The sequence below is a fragment of the Setaria italica genome, chromosome VI (assembly GCF_000263155.2).
Source record: "Setaria italica strain Yugu1 chromosome VI, Setaria_italica_v2.0, whole genome shotgun sequence".
Lineage (NCBI taxonomy): Eukaryota > Viridiplantae > Streptophyta > Magnoliopsida > Poales > Poaceae > Setaria > Setaria italica.
The window spans coordinates 33,967,599-33,990,282 of NC_028455.1; the positions used below are offsets into that span (position 1 = coordinate 33,967,599).

General features: G+C 46.1%; 4 protein-coding genes across 4 annotated transcripts; 3 read left to right on the plus strand and 1 right to left on the minus strand.

The window, feature by feature from the left end:
* Window positions 1-1,429: 1,429 nt before the first annotated feature.
* On the plus strand, window positions 1,430-7,221 carry LOC101771006 (pyruvate dehydrogenase E1 component subunit beta-1, mitochondrial). The gene is made up of 14 exons (XM_004973966.4): window positions 1,430-1,648; window positions 1,759-1,842; window positions 3,189-3,269; window positions 3,349-3,375; window positions 3,487-3,549; window positions 3,647-3,733; window positions 4,413-4,538; window positions 4,815-4,948; window positions 5,027-5,099; window positions 5,215-5,280; window positions 5,796-5,834; window positions 5,941-6,065; window positions 6,145-6,259; window positions 6,796-7,221. The coding sequence occupies exons 1-14, from the start codon at window positions 1,610-1,612 to the stop codon at window positions 6,862-6,864; spliced, it is 1,128 nt and encodes a 375-aa protein (XP_004974023.1). The 5' UTR covers window positions 1,430-1,609; the 3' UTR covers window positions 6,865-7,221.
* Window positions 7,222-10,816: 3,595 nt separating this feature from the next.
* On the plus strand, window positions 10,817-15,744 carry LOC101771398. The gene is made up of 7 exons (XM_004973967.3): window positions 10,817-11,221; window positions 11,753-13,227; window positions 13,316-13,567; window positions 14,004-14,084; window positions 14,541-14,700; window positions 14,795-15,213; window positions 15,523-15,744. Exons 2-7 carry the CDS (start codon window positions 12,076-12,078, stop codon window positions 15,577-15,579), a joined length of 2,121 nt encoding a protein of 706 aa, XP_004974024.1. The 5' UTR covers window positions 10,817-11,221; window positions 11,753-12,075; the 3' UTR covers window positions 15,580-15,744.
* A 141-nt stretch (window positions 15,745-15,885) lies between these two features.
* LOC101769266 (CASP-like protein UU-1) lies at window positions 15,886-17,238 on the plus strand. The gene is made up of 2 exons (XM_004974832.3): window positions 15,886-16,679; window positions 16,799-17,238. Exons 1-2 carry the CDS (start codon window positions 16,471-16,473, stop codon window positions 17,136-17,138), a joined length of 549 nt encoding a protein of 182 aa, XP_004974889.2. The 5' UTR covers window positions 15,886-16,470; the 3' UTR covers window positions 17,139-17,238.
* A 50-nt stretch (window positions 17,239-17,288) lies between these two features.
* On the minus strand, window positions 17,289-21,433 carry LOC101771794 (zinc finger protein CONSTANS-LIKE 15). The gene is made up of 4 exons (XM_004973968.3): window positions 20,340-21,433; window positions 19,083-19,310; window positions 17,889-18,133; window positions 17,289-17,769 (listed from the first exon to the last, which is right to left on the minus strand). The coding sequence occupies exons 1-4, from the start codon at window positions 21,234-21,236 to the stop codon at window positions 17,655-17,657; spliced, it is 1,485 nt and encodes a 494-aa protein (XP_004974025.1). The 5' UTR covers window positions 21,237-21,433; the 3' UTR covers window positions 17,289-17,654.
* Between the last annotated feature and the right edge of the window lie 1,251 nt (window positions 21,434-22,684).

The window sequence follows — 22,684 nt, forward strand, 5'->3', positions numbered from 1 at the left end:
TAGATGACGCCGGCCTAAGATTCACTTTGTAGGCCGCCTCGATGTCATAGTAGTTGGCTTTTATTCTCCGATCGAATGAAGCACCTTGTTCCAAATTACGACATAATGCAAGGCGTATGGCGTTTGACCTTTATTTTCTTGTAAAAAAGAGGGAAGCACGAATCTTAGAAGTTAGAATAGTCTAACAAGTTGCAAACAGGTGCTTATATTTCTCTTGTTGGCATCATTGGCAGGCCTACTTTTCCATGGCTGGAGGAGAAAAAGGAGAGGGAGATGGAGGGAATAAAGAGCAATGATCGCCGATTTGACTAATGCAAGAAGAAATGAAAGAATACTAGTGCGGATAGACAGATGGGCAGATGGCTTGGTGTTATAGCTGAGTTGATCATATCCCTGTAGCGATAAACAAAGGCTCCCACTTTTCAATTAAAACAAGGCAAAAGCAGAGTCAGATTCTTCGTGCCCAAAGTCCAAACACCATTGTTATGTTAAAGCCAACCCGTAGCAGCGTCATCTTGTCGTAACCAAATTGGCCAGCACATTATTAGTCCATAATTAAACAAACAGCGATGAATGGTCGGCCGTCGGGTAGGCCAAAAAACCCAAAAGCTGCAAGCTCCCCCGAACCGAGCGGAGGCACCTGGCGAGAAGCTGAGAAACATCACGAAAGTAGTGGTAGCATACACGCGCGAAGCTAGCTGATCGTCGTGGCCACCGCCCACCGGAGGTCCCTGCCCCTGCTCCCAGAGTCCCAAGTGCCATCTCGGCAGCCGGCACGGCCCAGTCGCCGCCACTCCTCGCACGCACACGCGCCGGTGGCCTCTGGCTACATCACGGACCACACGGAGCGTGGGAGGAAGAATACGACGTGGCTTTGGCTCCTGAACGCCCCAACGGCCGTGCGGGGAGCGAGAGCGACGGGGTTCCGCTGGCTCTCGGCGCCGTCGCTGGCCAGATGCCGGGCCGGGCCCCCATGGCCCCCACCAACTGGAGCAAGCGACGACGACCCTGCTGTCTCCGTCTCCCTCCTTTCTGCCCCAGCGCCGGGGACGTTACCCGGTCGGTGTCGGCGATACGATTGGTTAGCATCTGCGACCTGGGTTTTCCGTAGCAAGCGACGATACGCTTGTGTCCCCACGTCCCGCGGATTTTGCACGGACGCGAATTCTTCTTGCCTCAAATGCTCCCGTGCATCTGCAGACACGTGGCCCCGTAAAGTATTTACGTCATTTCTTAGGGTTTTCCGAAATATAATTTTAGTTTAGGAAAAATAGTGCTGATATTTTTTTTTTCACTCTAGGCCGCAGACCGCAGACTGGTCGCGCCCCTGCCCCGGCGCGCGCACGCACAAACCGCCCCGCACGGCCACGCAGCGATCGCGGCGTGTCCTGGCAGAAAGGCACCCACACCCGCCACCCACCCCGCCGCCGCCGCCGCCCCGACTCGACTCCCCCCGTGCCCGGATACAGATACACCCACCGGGCCACGCCAAATCGAACGACACCTAATCCATCTCCCCCTCCCTCGTCTACCAGCCCTCCTCCGGTCCACCCTCCCTCCTTCCCCCGTCGCCAACCTCCAGCCTCGTCCCACACCGATCGCGCCGGAGATGCTGGGCGTCGCGCGGAGGCGGCTCGGATCCAGATGCGTGAGTGCTCCCTGCTCCCCCGTCACCGCGCTCTCCTCGCCTGGGTCGGTCTCGCCGTCCCGGTTTCCTCTCGGTCTCAACGTGATCCGTTTTCCCTCGGCTCCGTGCAGGTGCTCGGCCAGCTGGCGCAGGCCCTCCGCCCGGCGGCCGCCGCCGCGGCTCCAGCGAGGACCTACTCCGCCGCCGCCAAGGAGGTGAGCGCTTCGCAACCAATGACCCTGCGATCCCGCGCGTCGCGTCGGTGCGCATGCGCTGTCGAATCTATTCCCGTTTCGGAACTACTGTATTTTTTTTTGCTTCCCCCACGATGGGGGAATGGGAATCGTCTCGTCGTTGCCAGCTCCCGCATGCTGCGGTGCTGCCAATGTTTTGCGGGCCGCTGGATTGCTCGCCGTGAAATTCTCTCCTTAGATGGTAGAATAAAACCCTTTTTTTATTTGCTTTCAATTTAGATGCAAATGGCAGGAGCTTCGTGATGGTGATTGGTGTTTGTTGTTGAGCTTGAGCTTGATGGATTTCGGATGCTTGTAGCTGTAAAGGGAAACGGGTTAGGTGGCAGGTATCTAATAAGTGGTTGGGTGATGGCTTGCAGCTGTGTGCATAATAGAGATAATTGGTTTGCTCGCGGTTCAAACCGGTGCAGTTTTGGACTATGGACATTTCAGCACAGTTACTGTTTAGATGAGACCATGGGAATCTGAATGGTAGCTATCCCGGTTGGCTTAACTGTGTGCTGAGTAGATGGTGCTGGATGTTTAGTGTGTGCACTATATAGGACTTGATGATTTAGTTGCAATGGAAGAACCTGATCACCTTATCCTTTTGTTCCAATACCTGCCCCTGAGGAGGTGCACCACCACCATCATCAGGTACCATGACATTTGACCTCTAAATTGAATATTACAATGAAACGGGTAGGTGGTAGGCATCTAAGTGGTTGGTTGATGGAGCAGTTGTGTATAATACATATAATTAGTTTGCTCGCAATTGAAACCGATGCAGTTGTAGAGTATGGACATTTCATTACAGGTTCTGTTTAGATATGTGGAGAACGTCTGACACCATGTGAATCTGAATGGTAGATAGATGTTTAGTGTGTGCACTATAGGACTTGATGATTTAATTATGATGGCAGAACCTGATAATCTTATCATATGCTGTTACTTGTTCCAATACCTGCTCCTGAGGAGGTGGCATCAGCATCACGTACTGTGACATGTCACCTCTAAAGTGAAGATTAGAAACGCTGAAGGAGGGTGAAAAAAATTGACCAAGTTGGAATAACTGAACCAAACCATGGCATAATAAGTCGACTTTGGGGATTGGATAGTTTCTGCAGATAGTATTATTAAGTTCCCATTCCCTGTGTGGTCTCTGCTTATCTGAGTCATGCCTCAAGATCTCAGGGACTTGGTACCTTTATACATCATGCTATCTTGTTAGTTCAAGAAAATGACATGCTTGTCTACAGTAGTACTTCTATGTTATGAACTTGAGATTTGGCAAGAAAGTTTACTCAAGTACTCTTTTTTCTTATTAGATAACTGTGCGGGAAGCATTGAATTCTGCGCTAGATGAAGAAATGTCTGCAGATCCTTCTGTTTTCTTGATGGGAGAAGAGGTGCCGCCAGTAACTGAACTTGTTTCTTTTGTTCTCCCCTCTGCTTCTTTTGGTTTAATAATTGTCACTTCTGTGGTAGGTTGGGGAGTACCAAGGTGCATACAAGGTCAGTAGTATTTCTAAGAAGATTTATGCTGCATTTTATCTCCCTGTGGCAACTGAAAAGTAATATGAATGCTGTTAGTGTTGAGCTTCTCTTCATTGGTGTTCGTTGCAGATATCCAAGGGTTTGCTTGACAAATATGGCCCTGATAGGGTTCTCGATACACCAATCACTGAGGTAATAAACCTGAAAAAAACCAATCACCATTGTCCATTCATAAGCTTCAGGTTGATTTGGTCACACACTAATACTGATCTGCTTTGGTCCTGTTCAGGCTGGCTTTACTGGTATTGGTGTTGGTGCTGCCTACCATGGTCTTCGACCTATAGTAGAGTTCATGACATTTAACTTTTCAATGCAGGTTAGTTTTTTCAATCATGTCTGCAAATCATTGTGCGCATTCAATTAGTTCTTTTGTTTACTTGACTTGGAATGTGATTTATTCCTTCCCTTTTTTTTTCATATTCCCATTTGCTCCACATGTTCCTGAATTTTAGAAAATTCATGTTTTATGCAGTACCTTATTTCAGACATGTTTCTCTTTTCCCATCTCTAAGCTGCATAAATTCTAATAGCTACCGATGACATCTTTTAAGTAGCACCTCATGCAAGAAAGTATATCTTTGTGTAATTTTGATGTTAAATTGTTCGGAGACATTCTTCTCTTAGCAAAACTTACATGATTCCCATGCATCAGTTTACAATCATATAATAAAACCACTGGAATAGACGAATAGTTATGATTCATATTGATCCGGTCACTGAATCAGACGCTCGGTATAATCTGATATGAAGTCCTTGCATGGTGATTTCCTTTGTGTTAACATTCCTTTTCCTGCAAGAATATTGTTCACGATTTCGATACTGTTCTCCATCTGGTGGCACCTTGTTGTATTTATTTGTTTTTTGCTTACCTTTGTGCAATAATGCCCACGTTCTTGACTTCTTCCCATATTGTGGATCTTTGAGAATGAGTACATGCTACAAATTTCACATGCTTAAAACCAAAATCCCTTGACTGTACCCTTTTGCATATTCAGGCAATTGATCACATCATTAATTCAGCTGCCAAGTCGAACTACATGTCAGCTGGTCAGATATCTGTTCCTATTGTCTTCAGAGGGCCAAATGGCGCTGCTGCTGGAGTTGGTGCTCAACACTCGCAGGTTGTTTGCAGAAACTTGCCTCTATTTGGTTGTTTCACCGTTGTTGATTCCTTAGAATGCAGAAAATCATGGAATACCTGGTTCTGTAACAAATAGAATGAATTGTAGAACCAAATTGTTCATTACATGAGCTGTTTGTCTCCTATACTCGAATATTTTGTTTAATGTTTCTCCTCAAAATAAAAATAAAAGTGTTCAACTGAGTAATAGGTGTAAGCTTGGTGTACTTTAATTTCTTGCAGTGCATAATGTCTTGTGGGTATCTGTTTTATGCAGTGCTATGCAGCTTGGTATGCTCATGTTCCTGGATTGAAAGTTCTAGCACCATATTCTGCAGAAGATGCTCGAGGTTTGCTGAAAGCAGCAATCAGGGATCCAGATCCTGTTGTTTTCCTGGAAAATGAACTTCTGTATGCAATACTTGCCCCATTCGTCTTTTTTCTCTATGCTTGTGTTCACATCTCATCATATAATGTATTTTCCTGCAGATATGGTGAATCATTTCCTGTTTCTGATGAGGTACTCGATTCTAGCTTCTGCCTTCCAATCGGCAAGGCTAAGGTATGTCTTTGTATTTATTTAGCGGTAGTGAATTGTTCGATTTGATCAGACTTCTCTTGATGGATTGTCTGGAAGAATCTTATTTTTTGTTTTCTTTTTTCTTTTTTGGGTGTAGATAGAGAGACAAGGAAAAGATGTTACAATCACTGCATTCTCTAAGATGGTCGGATATGCTCTTCAGGTGTGTGAATTCCAGATTTCTTAAGCAGATTGTGTTGAATTCCATTATTTGTCTATCATGTCTTATATTTTTGGGGGGAATTGAACATGCTACTGATAAAGAATGTGATTCTAATTTCCTTCTGTTTTTGAAATATTTTCATGTGAAAATTGCCAACTAGATTGATATGTAACACATGTTTTGGATCATTTACCTAGCCTTGCTTATGAATGGTAGGAGGTATGATACATGTTTGGTTTCTTTCCTTACCTTGCTTTTGGGAATGATAAGCAATGATTTCCGTTTCCTTGCTTCTGAGGTTGACTGTCCCCCACTAGTAAAGTTTTCCTCATGAATCTCTGTTATATGAGCCATTCCATTTTTAAAATTATAGCTATATTCTATTTCAGTTTTGAACAAAACAATTTGTTTTGGGGTGAGATCTACTTAGTTGACCAGATCTATCAATGCAATAGCTATGTAAAATATATCCAGTTGATGTTCTGGTGGCATTCTCACGTACTGTCATTTTTCAGGCTGCAGATATACTGGCCAAGGAGGGTATCAGTGCTGAGGTAATTTCCTTTTGTCATTCTTAGTACAGTTTTACGCTACCAGATACCTCTCTTTTCGGATGGAGTCCATCATCATTTCCTTATGCTTTAGTAATTTTGTGTTCAGGTAATCAATCTTCGTTCAATTAGACCGCTGGATAGAGCCACTATTAATGCATCTGTGAGGAAAACCAATAGATTGGTAACAGTAGAAGAAGGCTTCCCACAACACGGGATTGGCGCTGAAATATGGTGGGTCTCTCGTTTCTCCCACCCTTCCTATGCATGGTCTTTGTCTCTAATAATGGGTTGAAATGTGTCTTGTTTGCAGCATGTCTGTTGTGGAGGACAGCTTTGAGTATCTTGATGCGCCAGTTGAGAGGATTGCTGGAGCTGATGTGCCCATGCCCTACGCTGCCAACCTAGAGAGGATGGCTGTTCCACAGGTCCATACTGACTATTCTTTTGCTATCATTCCAAGTTTGCATAGGAGTTTGTGGTTCTACAAAAGTAATGGCATGGCGGTTTCAATAGCAGAGTAACACGACTACTATGCCACGGTTTCAGTTTTCTTGCTTATACCATTTATTTTAGCCTGCACCCTGTACAATTGATTATTGGCGTGCAGCCTTTTGACAAAACAATATTTTTTTAATGGTATAGCTGTATTGCGAAACATGGTCCTAGTTGTGTGACATAAGTTGGTAGGTTCTGAGGTGCATGAGAAAATTGTAGCAAACAGTTGGCAGATCCTGAAGAAAGAGGTACTAGTATCCCATAATCTCTGGTAGGCACGTGAGAATAGCTGGAAGATCTTGAGAGGTCAATATTCAGAAATATCTGTAGGGGATAGAGTTATGGAAATTGACTCTGAAAAGATAGTATGGCTGTGGAATTAGTCTATGTCATTGAATGTAGTAGGATCTCGTGCTTGACCATTTCTCCGTTCTCATTGTGCCTATTGTTATTACCACACTTGCAGGTCGATGACATTGTCCGAGCAGCGAAGAGGGCTTGCTACAGGGTGGTACCAATGGCGGCAACAGCCTGATTCACCCCGTTCCTCAACCTTCCATTCCGTTGTCTATGTCCAGAAAGATGTGTGGCATAATGGTACGAGTAGAGTACTCCCTACCGCTCCAATTCAAGTAGCGTGAGCTGATTTTGTAGAGCAACCATGAGGTGTCCAGTTCCGTTAACTCCGCCCGCGGCAGCCGGATGGCTGGCCTGACTCTGCGTCATTCTATTACGGTTCAACTCGGGGGTTCGCGAATCATGCAGGATTTACATGAGGGGGTGATGGTGTCATCAATAACATGTATTTGAAAGGAGCTCTAAGAGGTCCTCGGATATAGAATTTCTGGTTGCGCACTTCTTCTGTTTTTTAATCTATGTTTCCATGCTAGAAGCTCTATATTGTCCTGCCTTGCCACACGCTATGAAATGTTATCCGAGAGTGGAAGGCGAAAGCATGATTCAGGCAAACATCGAAGGATTTGGTGTCAGAAAGCGACGCGTTTTGGCACGTCCACTCTCGCCTGTGGACGCGTCCAAAGTACCGTGGCATTCCGGCAACCAGTCAACCAGAGCAGGGGCAGGGTCCTGCGGAAGATTCTATCTACGATGTAATACAGGTGCGGTGGACGGTGGTATATCCAGGGAGAGCGACAGATGCTGACGGCGGCAACTTGCAGGTTTGTGGGGTCTGGAGCTGGATGAGCCGTCTCCTCGCTTTCGAAAGATCCACACGCGTATGGGAAAGGGATGTTGGCTTGCCATTCCCAGCCCATGACACCACCGGATGGCGTTGTGGATCAGGCAGCCTCTGGGGCACTTGTTTATCTCTGGCTCTGCACTGCATACCTCTTCCAGGTCCTGATCGATGTGTGGTGGATGGATAGCTGATATTAGCTGCCTTTGATGCCACCATCCATCCTCGCCTTTTGGGCGATATTTGCAATAGTGGACGGCCCCGTGCCTCCCATCACATCGCCGAGGGGGAGAGACTATTCAAGCATTCCCAGCCCAGCAAGCGACGCTGGTGGTGCAGAAAAAGAGACGATTTGGCGAATCGGATGCCATTTTTTTTATTTCGAAAGTACCTTGAGCCAATGCGTTTTGTAGTCCAACAACTGAACACTGCAACTCGCAGTTCGAGGAAAGAAACCAAAGAAAATTGCAAGTCATGGCAAGGAAGCGCGAGGCAGGAGCAGGCAGGCAGGCAGCGGATGCAAGAAAAATGGAGCAAAGCTGAAGCGAACGCAGGTTCCAATTATTATCGTCCTTTAGATTGATGCAAAAGTGGGAAAGTATGGATCTGAGCCGTGCCGGCAGTGACCCAATTTCTTTTTTCTGGTCACTTTAACGAATACCCCGGTCCCACAAAGATCGGTCGGTTAGCTTTCAAAACTTATCCACAAAGAGTGCCCGTATAAGATAATCCAACAAAAATTCTCATAATACCTTCTAGCCCAATTAATAAATTGATCATTTACTCTCACCATCGATGATGCCCGAGCCATACTCGTTAAATAAGGAAGGCTAATCGGTTCAACAATTACTATAAGCGTACATACATAATTAATTCTACTTGGTAATCCATCCAATTAAGAAGAGTTATTAGGGTACTTTGAACTTTTAGCATTGCTACTATCTTATCTAGAATTTTCAAAACGAACCCTCTTTGTGAGACGGAGGGAGTAAGTCCTCTTTCAGATGAATGGTTTTATAATTACCACTCTCACAGCCCAGGCCATCATTTTCAGGGTCTAGAGGGGGCCCAACCGTAGTGATGAAAGGTCGATTTGTTGATATTTGTATGATGCTATTTTTCCCGAAAGAAGAGAGCTATTCTGTATGATGCTATTTTACTTTCTTTAAAGTATGATGTTGTCCATTTATGAAAGAAAAAATTAAGACTTTACGGAGGTTTACAACTAATGTAATATCTCCTGAGTGACATGAAAACTTGAAACATTCTCCATAAAATAAACCTTCCCTAAAATAAAATTTTGGACATAAAGAGTTAAAACCGTCCTCTAACAATTCCCAAAATACATGTTTAATATTTTAGTTAGCCGAAACCCACTGACAGATTAATGCGATATGCGGAAGGTTTACACATGTCGATCGCCGTTTCCGCATTAAAATCAATCTTGTGCATCTCCATCAATTTAAAAAAAAAACTTGCCCAACGTGTCCTAAACTATTAATAGATGATGTTACACATATTTAATTTTCTATCTGATTTTTAGGAATTGTTGGTAGGGATTTTTAGTTTTGAAAAGACCTAAAACTTGAAATTTTCTCTTTCAGAAACGGGTGGAGATGCTCAGCCCAGAATTACTTCATGAGCACTCGAAAAAAACATCATGAGCGGTTGGTACTCATCTCGACGGCCCCGGTGCAGCCAGGTATGTGCGGTTTGTTGGATCCGGTTCCTCTGAAGTTTTTGAAACTACCTCAGAGAGAGGTAGGTTGCTGCTGGCCAATCGTTGGACATCTAACGGACACGACGGGAAGTAAGGAACTTGGTTCAGACATATGGCCCGTAAATAAAATAGCTCAGGCTTGCCACGCAAGGTAAAAGAAGTCTCTTCGTTAGAAAAAGCAGCTGCTCGTTAGGCTTAAGTTTAATTCGGCTTTGTAGTCAAATTTGGTATTGTTATGCTCAGAACACGATGATTCTACTTGTACTATTTAATTTGGCCAAATGATATTCATGGGCCAGTTTATTGAATGCGAACTTATCAGGAAATAAAGACACCAGGAGTATAGTTCATTTTCCTTTTGAGGTTGCTATAAGTCTTTCGATAAGCAACGCATTTTTAAAGCTCATATTAAACCTATCAACTTGGTGCTGGTGCTGATGGTCATATTTTTCTAGATTTATTTTGAAAATTAATAACGCTACTCTTTTTAGTGGTCGGTGGCGTGCTTGACTGTTTGTCAACAGTGAGGTGCTTTTTGGTGAATTTATTAATTTCTATATCTATCGGTCCACTATCTAGAACACGCTCATACATGAGAGTTGCACGTATATATTTATAGAAATAAGTTGGTGCACTCGACGGGTTCTTTTTCAGTCGATTTTTCTTCTTGCCTACACATTCATTTTCCGACTGATTTTAGCACCAGTAACAACTGGTCCTACCACTACTACGTGGAATGTTCTGTGTAGGTACAAAAATTAATTGAAGCATCCAGAAAAACATCCGAATGTTGTGTTTGTTTTTTTAGCGAACAGACGTCCTTCGCCTCCTGCGGCAGGCTATTTGTTTATGGACCTTACGTACAGACCAAGTCCATTGTTTCTCGTCGTGGGCATTGGATGCCGAACGATTGTTCTGAGGTAGGTAGTTTCAGGGTGCGTTTGGTTTGGGAATTGAATTAGGTTGGAAGGAGTTCGATCCTTATTGACCTGCGTTTAGTTGAAAATGCATCTAGGTTGGGTCGAATTCAGAAGGGAATATACCGTGGAGATGCAAGTTCATTGTGTCTGCTCAAAACGACAGGACGCACTCGATCCATTTCCATCCCGTTCATCTTCATCTCAAGTCCGCCCGTGGGACGTACGAAAGCTGCTGATGCAGGGAGGCCTGCCGACGCGGGGGAGGAGCGACGGCGGAGGGAGGGAGGAGCGGTGGCACGGGGGAGAGGGAGGGTGGCTAGAGGAAGAAGATAAGGTGAGTGAGGATGACATGTGAGTCCTGTAGCTGACAGGTGGGATCTGTTGCTAACGGTGTTAAAATAGCATCCATCCTATCCTCACAACACCTTCAACCAAATAAAAGAGTGGAACGAACCCGTCCCTCTCATCAAACATAAGATAGATTCATTCCAGAACCGGTTCCAATTGATAAAAAAAAACACTGTTAAATACATCAGAGGAACCGGATCCGGTTTGTTCGGTGAAGATCGTAAACCTTACAGAAACCGAATTGGGCGCTTTCTCAGGGACTAAAATGAAAGAAGAATCCTCGGGAAACATTTATCCATGGGCGTGGAATGGAACAACCGAACAGGAGCACAAAGCCAAACCAAAACAGCCTTCCGCGGATTGGAAGCTACCAGATGCTACCAGCGCAGCTAATCCAGCGTTTCCCACCCTAGTAATTCCTGATTAGCGCGACCCGTGGCAGCTCGCAGAGTTATATAGCCACCATTGGAGAAGATAGGAGGGGGAGAGCAACCAAGAACGCAAGAAGGGAGGGGGGCGAACCGGAGAAAGTTAGGAAGGGGAGGGAGATATCTCGAGGGAAAGGGTATAACCCAGGAGGAATCGGCCGGAATAGACCCCGACTTCTGTGGCGAATTCCTAGCGATCGGATCGAAGCAGTTGAATCGCAGGCAGAAGACCCGATTCCGTTCTTCGGCCATGCGGTTGATCTCTCTGTTTGGTTTCTCTGGTAGGCTGGTTTCTTGATTTATCCGTGTTCTTGCTTTGGATTCCCGCAATTTCTCCTATCATGTTGTGCTATGTTCAGTTATTTTTTGGTATTTTGCTCCCGATCGATAATACAGCGAGTGTTGGAGTTCGCCCCAAATTTGTGCTTCTCGCTTTCTTACGCTTTGCTGATGCTAAGTACCTTCTTTAATTAGATTGGGGTTCGCTAGTCCGAATGTTATTGTTGGTTCATTTACAATTTGTTGTTTCCAGAGTACTGATATATTTGTGTGATGAACCTCTCTCTACTTTTGTGATTTATGTGTACTCTGAAATGGTGTAATATTCTCTGTATTTCATGGTCTCATGCTTAGTCATGCAATCATTGAGTTGCCTTTCACTTGCTATTTCTGATACACAAGTAGAAGAAGCTTTACAAGCTGACACTTTCCTTCTATCATAAACTGAATAAAGTATACTAGCTTATAGCATTAACTGAGTTCAGCACTATGGTGCAGTATGTAATGCCCTTCGATTTGCTTTGCTTCTGCAGGATTGTGATGGGCATGGTTCATCCCAGGTTTCTGGTTGCTTGCTCAGGCTTCAAGTTATGCTTCATCTCCGGTTGCTGTAGTAGCAGTGAAAAGATGATGATATCCTTGCTTCAGATGCGTTTGAGTAGGATATCGGAGTGTAGTTCTACCCTTCCAGTATTGATTGATTTCAGTAGATGATTCTTGGAGCATCAGTTTGGTGGTCTGGCGACTGAAATACAGATTCTGAAGGACATCAAAAGAAGTTGAATAAGTTCATTTTAGGTGCAAATCCAAATTAGGAAACTAAATCTTTCTGCGAGGATAAGAAAGATTGGTTCTGATGGGTTTACCCCAACTTTCTTCAGTCAATGATGATGCGCCAACAGCACCACACACTCCCTTCTCATGCCCTCCACATTGTGGAGGTGTTGGTGCCTGTGATTTGGATGGTCTTGCGGGAAGCTCAAGTAGCAGGGTGTTTTCATACCCATTGATTGGTGATTTTGATAGAAAAACTGCATTAGATGCACCGAATGAATCAAATGGGTATTCTGAAGGCGATAACGTGTTTCACGAACCTGCAGACCTCCATGGACTGAAAATTGATTCGAGCGATGCAAATTCTAGATCTTACACTAAACTGTTGCCTTCTGTCCATATGCCAGTAAGGAGGGTTGTGGGCTTTGAATCTAGTTGTATTAGGGCTACTGATGGAACAGAAACAGATATTGTCAATTCATCTTTGGTCAACAGCAATTGTCATTTGCCATTTGATCAGCATGAGCTTCAGGCAAGGAAAAGACTGCTCTCCCCATTGAAAAATGTGCTCACTAAACAGTTCCATGGTGATATGCTCAATATTTCTTCTGGCGATTCTAGATTTAGGCATTCTGATTCAGCTGGTAAACTATACAGTTCTGGCTTTCAGGATAATAAAAAGGCCAACACTGGATGCCTCAATTCTTTTGAAACACAGGAAAGTCCAACCTATAGGTGCTCCAATTGGAGCCCAGAATGGGATATTTCTAGGAGCAATTCTAATTCATTCACTGATGGTCCTTTACTTGGGAGCAAGGATTCTATATCCTATTATGACCATCTAGCAGCTAGTGCAAAATTAGCACACTCTCCACTTTCTCTGTCTCCTCTCAGCCCTAAATATATGAACAAAATTAAGGTTGCAGGATCCCAAAGATATATAATGAGAGATCTTGAAAATGACTTCCTTGATTTAAAGGAAACTGGAGGTTCTGATGGAACTAGGATGCAGGAGATATCAGAAGAAACTAACTTCTTACATGATGAACTTGATGTTACGACACCTAAATGGGTTTCACTGAGAAGATATCGAAATTGGGGCTCTCAAGCTTCCCCTACATCTCCCCGAATTGGTTATGGTCGGAGTTCGAGTTTGCTCGTGAGGAGGTCACTAGTTGGCTCCTTTGAGGAGTCCCTTTTATCTGGTCGATACTCGTATGGAAAAGACAATCAGGTCTCTAATTTCTTGTTTACTTACTAAGAGATACAAGCATACAGGTTCACTGATTGTTGAATTTGATTCCATTTTCTTCTCAATGCAGACGATTGATGGTTTCTTAGCTGTTCTGAATATCACTGGTGGTAGTTTCTTCCCCCCAACTCAGAAACTTCCATTCTCAGTAACAAGCATCGATGAGGATAGCTCCTTATTGTACTATTCTTCTATTGATCTTGCGGGGAGGTTGCCCGCAAATAACAGCAAAAGCCCGAAGCTCCAAAGAAGCTATAGTAATAATGATTCACGATCAGCAAAGAGTCGCCTACGCATCCCTGTGAAGGGTCGCATACAACTGGTAATAAATTGTTTTGTATCCTTAAGATTAATATCGTTCCGACCTTTCCCCAGTTTATTCTTGGTGAAACCATTGTTCTATATCGTACGCTAGTCTATGTTTTTTCTCTATCTGAACTCATCCATAATCAGACATGGAGCTGTCTGCATCTGCTTTGATAGAATTGGTTACAGCTGAGATAAAACATGATTAATTTTCCTTGCTACATGAAATTTATACTGTCAAATGCTGTTGGGTTCATGCAAAATACTCAGCATTTATGAATAAATATCCTCCCTTTGGTACTAAGTCTATTGGTAATTTCTTATAGGCATCACTGAAGTTTGTGTATATACTTTTGTTTTTATAGATTTTTTGTACCTTACTGCGTTGCACTCTACAGGCTTGATGTTTCGCTGATGGCATTTTATTTTCAATCCTTCCATTGTTTGCACAGGTCGTGAGCAACCCGGAGAAGACTCCACTTCATACTTTCTTCTGCAACTATGACTTGAGTGACATGCCTTCTGGAACCAAGGTACATGAATGATCAATGGACAATTATTACTATCTACTACCATGGACTAATATTTTTCATTGCATACTGAAGGGAACTGAATGTTCATCATATGGTTGCATGTTGACCTGTCCGAAATATGTAGGGACATTGTTTTCCTTATTGACTAATGTTAATCATGTGCATAAGAGATCAGCATATATTACTGTGCATTAATCCTCTATATTAGATCTGCCAAGTGGTTTGCCATCAACTAAGTACTGGATAGATAAACTAATTTGGAAATAGGGTTGAGCAGGTAATCTATTGTTTGCATGCCTGAAGGTATTGAGACCTGCAATGAAAATGCTTTTATCTTTTCTCAGAGGGATTGAACGCCAAGTGTTTTTTAGGGCTGTTTATCAATCGTAGTGACATGTTTTTGTTTTTTTCTATCTGTCATTCTCATCTTGTTTCTCCTGTTGTGTAACGAGACAGACTTTCATGCGGCAAAAGGTCACACTGTCCCCCTCTGTCTTACCCTCTAATCCAGCGGAAGAAGGGAACAGGCCGTGTGATGTTAATGTTGGGCCCAAATCTTCTCAGTCAGTCTCATGTGGAAGTGAACCTAGAGAACGGGGAACTCTATGCTCTGAATGTAATGGAGCTGATAGCCTGAAAATACCAAATAATGGCTGAATCCAAACTGGTAGATTTTGAGGCAATGCTAATTTTTCTGTTTTTCTTTGCAGGCTGCAGCGGTGGACAGAACTGCAAGTCAAATGACGAATCAGAAAAGGGAGATCCGAATGCGGAGAGTGATTGTAAAAAATCAAATAAATCTAGTTCTCCTGGGAATAAGAAAGACAATTCTGATTCTGATGATTGCTGCTGTCAAGCGGATAAGGTTGGCTTAGGTGGAAAGAAACCATGCTGCTCATCTTCTAAGATCAATGATAGTTCAGGTGGAGGTGTACTTCGTTATGCTCTGCACCTACGTTTTCTGTGCCCCTCCAAGAAATCCTCGAAATCAATGCTACGGTGCAAATCTGATCCATCATCAGTGCCATACAACAGTAATACAGTGGCCGAGGAAGAGCGTAGGTTCTATCTCTACAATGATCTTAGAGTTGTATTTCCTCAAAGGCACTCAGATTCAGATGAAGGCAAGGTAGGCAAACTGATGATGTTGAAATTCTCTCTCTTGGCATTTACAGTATAGTTTCTTTCTATCATCATCAGTCTGAAACTGGGTTGATTTACAGCATACTTGGCTGCACAACACAATACTTAAAAATGATATTCTGTTATTCCCTAGAGATGATGGTAAACCATCTTTAGTCTTTCTTGGAATCATTTCAAAACACTTATAGAAGTTTGCCCTAACATCCTATCACCGACAATCAAACTGCTCCTTGCTTGTTTCTTGTTCTGTTAAATCCATGTATTTTAGTGTGACAGTTTTTCATCTTTGTTGCAGCTGCGTGTGGAGCATGACTTCCCCGCCGATCCCAAGTACTTCCCCATAAGCAACTGATGCTTCTTGCGCTCTGATCTCATGTATAGCTTGCGCTGCTGCGCATAAAAAGAATCTGTAAATATTTTACAATGACTAACTCAGTCACCAGCCGTTTCATCTTTGGCCGGCAAACTGTACAGGTTTAATCTTCCAATAAAATGCATCTCCTCGATCATTGTTCTATCTATATGCGCTTCTGCTCGTGATTTTGTAACCGTTTGAAAGGCTGTGCTGTCTTCTGTCTGAACACCAACTCAGAATTCAGACTTGTGATCACGTGGTTTCATGATCATTTGGAAAATGAAATGGTTACATGCCCGACGGAAATGTGGCCCATGCCCAGGCAGTATGGAGTTTTATTCGTGTGTGGGCCGGCAGGGCGCTGTTCCCGGAAGCCCATGTTATGGCCCGCTTAATGACTGCTTGCGGGTTTGTGGGTCGGGGCGTGAATTGGGCTGGGCTATGACACACGTAAAAGCAGCAATACCACGTGCGGCGTGTTATTTTCCTGAAGAATTCTCTTCATGCACGCCCCCAAGCAAATGAGACATCATCTTTCAGAAAGGACTCGTAAAAATCCCCGAAATTAAAAGGCAATATTTTTCGAAGAGAGTCCAACGTTCTGAGAAAAAAATTGGTCTGTTCAATCTGACACTGTCGTGGCCTCCTGGGTATGTGTATATCCGTGTGAATGGAGATGGGTGCACATACGAGAGAGAGTCCGGCAACGTTCTCCGTTGTTCAAACCCTTTCGTCCTGCAGATAGAGCACGCCTATTTATTTGTCGTGTAATAATGTACCCGAGAGGCTCCGACAATTAGCTGTCTCGGCTCCGACAATTAGCTGCCTGCCGCTGTTCGCGATCGTCGCACGCCGCACTCGTGTCAGGGTTAGATAGCAGAAGAAAGGATGACGGTCGAGCTGGAGTCGCAGGAGGAGGCGGCGGCGGCGGAGACGACGATGACGATGGTGGCCGCCTCCGCCGCGCACGTCAGGACCAGCGCGGCGCTCCGGGTGCTGGCGTTCGCGGCGTCGCTCGCCGCCGCGGTGGTCGTGGCCACCAACAGGCAGGACCGCTGGGGCATCATCGTCAGCTTCAGGATGTTCGCCGTCTGGGAGTACGTATCGCTATGCATCAGCAGCAGCAACGCGCATCATCATCAGATCTACGTAGCTAGCTTTGCTGGCGATCAACTAACTGACTGATCATCGCGATGCAAACTTTTAACTTTTGCAGGGCTTTCGTGGCGATCAACTTCGCCTGCGCCGCCTACTCGTTGCTGACGGCGATCTTCGTGAGGCGGCTCGTCAGCAAGCACTGGCTGCACCACGGCGACCTGCTGACGGTGAACCTGCAGGCGGCGTCGACCGCCGGCGCCGGGGCGGTGGGGTCGGTGGCCATGTGGGGGAACCAGCCCAGCGGGTGGTTCGCCGTGTGCAGCCTCTACCGGCTCTACTGCGACAGGGGCGCCGTCTCCCTCGCGCTCGCCTTCGTCTCCTTCGCCGCCCTCGGCGTCGCCACCACGCTCTCCCGCTTCCCCAGGGCACCCCCACCACCACCGGCCGCCTCCAGATGATGCATTAGCCACATGTTCTTTCTTTTTTTCTTTTCTTTTTGTTGCAAGATGCAGCTCACTCTCTTTTTATGCGTTTGCTAGCCTAATCTGTTTGTCAGAACTAGAATTGTACATCTATTCTCCTCCAAACAGCATGGACATGTGTCCTACTAAAATATGGTCAACACACAATGAAGGATTCATCAAGATGGTAAAAAAATAAACGGATATAAAACACTCCACTGCGCTCGCAGTGAAACCACATGGTAAACAAGTACCGTAAGCTACCTATTTCTGTTCTGATGGCAACAGCAAAAAGGGGTTGTCGTTCCTTACAACTTACGAGCACACCGTGCGATGCAACCTCTGGCGTTGACTGACCAATGACAACGATTGCTTCAACGCAAAAATTTGGCCCAACACTGCGCAGCGATTCAACGATAGCATCGTGCATAGGTGTAGCGCGCCGTACCACCTTCGGATAGCACTACCTTACCACACGCAACGCAGCGAGCTCGATCTTCACAGGCCCATGGATCATCCGCCATTGCCGGCGTTCAGTGCCTCGGTCGACTTGACGAACCGCCCTTTCACCCGCTTCCGCGTGTCCGCCCTCAGCTTCCTCGACTCGTACCGGATGTGCTTCTCATACCTACAGAAGAATAACCGGAAGATGGGGTAAGAAAAACTGTAACTGTCTCCTAATAATGCAGAAGCTGTTGCTGTCCGCAGCAGGCAGGTAAGGGTCAAGGTCAGCTCATGGATCCGTGCCTGCGATTCTTCCTCTTCTCCCTGTACCGCTGCATCGCGCTGTCCCTGTTTTGAGCAAGCGTCTCGCTGTCGATCCTCATGGCAGCAGGCCTCTCAGCTCCTGCGGGAGAGACGGTTTGATCCCCAAAGGAGATTTCCCTTGTGAGAGCTGGTCCTGAAGTGGGCACATGGTTCCCAGAGGTTGTCGGTCCATCCATCGTCGAGGTGCTGGGGCTCACCTTCCTTTTGTTGCTCCCAGTACTCACCTGAGAAGAGGAAAATTCAGATACATATCAGCAGCTTGGAAATGCTGAAAATTTTACTGCATAGCTAGTTAGCTACAAATACAGACTTCTACTTCTCTACAATTATGCAAAACCAAAAGCACGTGGTAGGGATTTTTTGGAGGTGACAAAATCAGACTTTAATGTTTGATAAAGAAACAAGATGCCTCCCATAACTTGTGGACCAGAGGAGGACGCAACAAGCATATGTATGGTGGCCCATAACTATCCTGGTGACTGAAAACAGCTCGACATGTTCATACCATATGGGACCATTGAGCCCACTTTTTCATGAATAGCCCGTTACAAGATAAGATCTTATCTAATGATGAGCATGACTGCCTGAACACATTCAACAGTAAGTAGTGCATCAACATCAGCAAAAGCTCGGTTATGCAGTCAATTCGAGCGGCAAGTAGTGCATCAAGCTATCAAACATGTGCGATTTGTTGTCTCCTGTAAACATAAACTTGTTTTTAGAAGTTCACTGAAATCTTCAAACAGCTGATTTTCAGTAATTTGTTGATCTTGAAGCTTTGCTTGACAAACAAAAATATCCTTAACTCAACCCATAGGATTTTATCATGGAAGCTAGCTAAGAGTTTCTTGAGAGGGCAAAGTCATGGTACAAATTAAAGGATGACTGCTCATCTATAAGAATGGCATATTTAATCAGAAAAGTATTTGTTTCCTTTGACTTTGCTCCTCCGCATTTAGGGCTATAGCGATATGAAGGGGAAAAAATGCATCAAGTATGAGATAAGTGATGCCTTCACATCATGACTAATAATACTTATTTTTATCACATGGCCGACATGAGAAGAATACATAGTTGACACTGTAACTACAGTGAACTTGCCACATGTGCTGGATAGGCACAGCTGCACACCAGGCATCCTTTTAAGTACGGAAAAAGGGGAAGAAGACTTACATTTTTCGATGACACCTGACAGATATTAGAGGACATGATATCTTCAGCAGTTGAGCAGTATCTTGAGTCATAAATATCTTCCAGATCCTTCGTTGTCCCCGAAGAAATTTCCTTAAGCATGTCACTATAACTCTTAATCATAAAGCCTCCATGGTTCGAACCAAATCCAACTTCAATAGAAGACTTCTCATCGTGATCCCTTGACCTTCCTAAATTGAAGTCCCATATCTAGCATGCAAATAACAAGCAATGAACTGTTTTGCATAACTTGGCAATAAACACACTCAAACATGTAGTTGGAACAAAATTTGAGGACTCTGGAGCATCCGTAGTGTGAAGGATGTGACTCATTGACAATAAAACATGCAATCAGAAGTTCAAATAATTATTATTGCCATTGGGGCATGATTGTTGAGCAGATTTACATGAAACATATGCTCCATTCCATATCCGAAAAGTCAAATATAGTCTGAAATTCTGAATAATAGTCAGTAGCGTGCAAAATCACATATAGCGCACTTTTCCACATCATGATAGCAACGCCTCTTGAGAAAGGTATGTCTAATTTGCATCCTTTGCTAGAGGAAGTGCATCTTTCTTCACCGGCTCAATTTGTGCATTCAATGTCACTAAAACAACTTGTCCGTGAACCTTTATCCCAACTAAAAGCTCACTGTTAAAAAACCGAATCATAAATGGTGAGAGGCTGAGAGCATCCCAAAAGATCAAACTTATCTCTAGTTCTCTACTGAAAGCTATTGTGATCATTCTGTTTTCCTGGCTGACAAAACCTAGGAAACTAGAGGAAGAGCCATGACAAGTTCAGAACCACAGATTAATACCTGGTCATGATGCGCAAAAGGCGCAGACCTGTAAAATTTGATGGCTTTCGGGGGACCGACACCTATAAATCCAGATGAAACTACAAATATAAAAGATTCATGTAAACTAAATGTTTGCATCTACCCACTCACCTACCAGATATCTTGACTGCATTTCTCAATCTTGCTTGTATGCATAACGAACTGTTAACCACAGCCAATTTGATTTCTATTGCTCGCTTTGAAGATTAAGATCCTATGACCTTAATGGGTGTGAGACAACTGAATTTACAGCTCAACTTCACAAGACTAACATACTACTGATAAGGAGAAAGTGTTAGCAGTACAACAAATTAACAGCAATCGAATTTATGAAGTCATAAAAATCTCTCCTTTTTCTTTTTCACCTGGGTTTTCTAGTAGAATTCTAGTTTACCTGTGTGGGCGGCACTGAGGGCGGTGCGCAATCCCATAGCAGTTGCTCGTCGTCATCAGCCATCCGGTCGTGTCCGCCAATGAGCTCGGTGCAGTTCGCCGATGCCATCATGAGCAATGACGTGTACGGCAACGGCACCTCCTGAACCGCCGCAGGCGGATGATGAGGCGGCGGCGCGGGGGGTGCCATCTTGCCTGGCAGGCGTCCGCTTGAGGCCGCGGAGTTCCGGCGCGGCGTGCGGGGGCTCAGATCCGAGTGCGGCTGGTGCGGGTGCGAGGTGTCGGCCTCGCGGCGCGCCATCTCCGCGAGCTGGTCGCACAGCGCCTCCCCCTTAAGCCGCCTGGCGCCACCCGCGTGGGCGGCCCCCTCCGGCGGGTCGCACGGCACGTAGAGGTCGCGCAGCTCCGGGTCAGCCCCCAGCATGGAGTAGTCGAGCACCGAGAAGAAGGCGTCGTCCTCCGCCTCTTCCTCGCCATCGCCGCCGCATCCGCCGCCGCGGAGGTCGAGCCCCCACGACGCGGCGAGCTCGGCCGCCGAGGGGCAGCCGGAGAACCCCTCGACGGCCACGCGCGCCGCCGCGCCGCCGTCGCAGTCGGCGCCCTCGCAGCAGTCCGCGCAGAGGAACGCCGCCTCGCCCCAGGCTGCCGCGGTGGCTGGGGCGGCGACGCGCGCGGCGGCCGGGCGCCCCGCGCAGCCCGCGCAGAGCGGCGCCCGCACGTGCTTCCGCGACAGCGCGTTGGCGGCGTGCACGTGGCGGTCGCACGCCACGCAGAGCCGCGCGGCGTCCGCGCGGCAGTGCAGCGCCGCCGCCGCCTCCCCGCAGTAGTCGCACGGCCACTGCTGCCTGCCCCCTCCTCCTCCTCCTCCTCCACCGCCTCCGCCGCCGCCGCTCTTCATCTCCCGCGCTGCCACCAAACCAAACCAACCCGAGCACAACGCACCCCAAGCCCGCGCGCACGTGAACCACGAGGCCGCCTTGTCTCGCGCTACGGGACCAGCCGAGCCGCCGAATAAAACGGCGAGGAAGGAAGGCAAGGGAGGGTTCGCTTGCTTGCGGCTTTGCGCCCGCGCCGATGCCCCCGCGCGACGCAATAAGCAGAAGGCAGCGGGCGCGGGAGCCAGCGGAGGAGCCGCGGGGGAGGAGACCGGGCGGATCCGCCACGCGGCGCGGAACAGCGGACAGCTCGGGCTCCCCCACGTGTCACGCGGCGGGGCCCGCGCCGCAGCGGCGGCGGCGGGGGTGCCGGAAAATATCTACTGCCTCGCGGGCCTCCTCGCTGGCGGAGTGGCGGAGCACACGATCCGCGTCGCTGACGGGGTGGGCCCACGCTCGGCTCGTACAAGCAAGGCTTCGTGGTGAGGGCCCACCGGGTGATGGATCGAGAATTCGTCTCGTAGGGGTGGCGTCAAGATGGGGCTCCAAGTGAAGTGATTTGGGCACATGACACATGAGATTAGACGACGGCAATGCAAAAGAGGATGGGATGGGATGGGATGGGATGGGTCTCCAAAGGTTGATCGACCATGGAAAAGGAGACACGATGAAGCACATGCTCTTGCCTAAAAGCCAGTGATGGCGAGGACGCTAACTTTTTCCGGTGGTAATTGTGATGTTGACGGATTACTGTGAGCTTTAATTTGGTTTGTTTCCATAGGTGCCTCAGCTTTCATCTGTTGATCACCTTCACTGGCCAGGCGCGCGCGCGCGTGTTTTGCTGGCTTGATTAAGTTCCAACAAAGTCTGTTATACGATGGAAAATCCAATGAAACCATGTTACAGGTCTTATGTGCATGGCCATGTAATAATCTCCGCATATCATATGTGTTTATGTGTTTAGTTGCCTGGCTAACTCCTACATGCTCACCAGAACCAACTAGCTCACGTTTGGTTGCTTGTTTAAACCGCTTGGTCAGGTTCTACTTATGCAAGAAGGGGGTCTTAGCTAGGCTCAGCTAGTACAAGAAAAATAACAGTCCCCAACAAGCCAAGCTTGCGCTAGCAGCCCGCAGAGCTATATCTCCTTTGTCTCCACCTTCAGCATCACCTCATGGAGCAAGGAGGTGACCTTATTCAAGTTTCGAAAAAAAAAAGGAGGTGACCTTATTCAAGCCAAGTCACACAATCAAACAAAAAGTATCCAAGCCATGCTAACTTTATACAGGCAACTAAACATTAAGCAATGCATTACTTGCCAGGCTTCAACTAGCCAGGCTAAGATTTCTAACCAGACTTATACTAGCCAGGCAACCAAACACACCCATAGATCACTTGATATCCAGCCTATTATTGAGTTAGGTTTTCATCTATCTTTTATTAATTCTACAAGGACCTCAAAACCAAATGA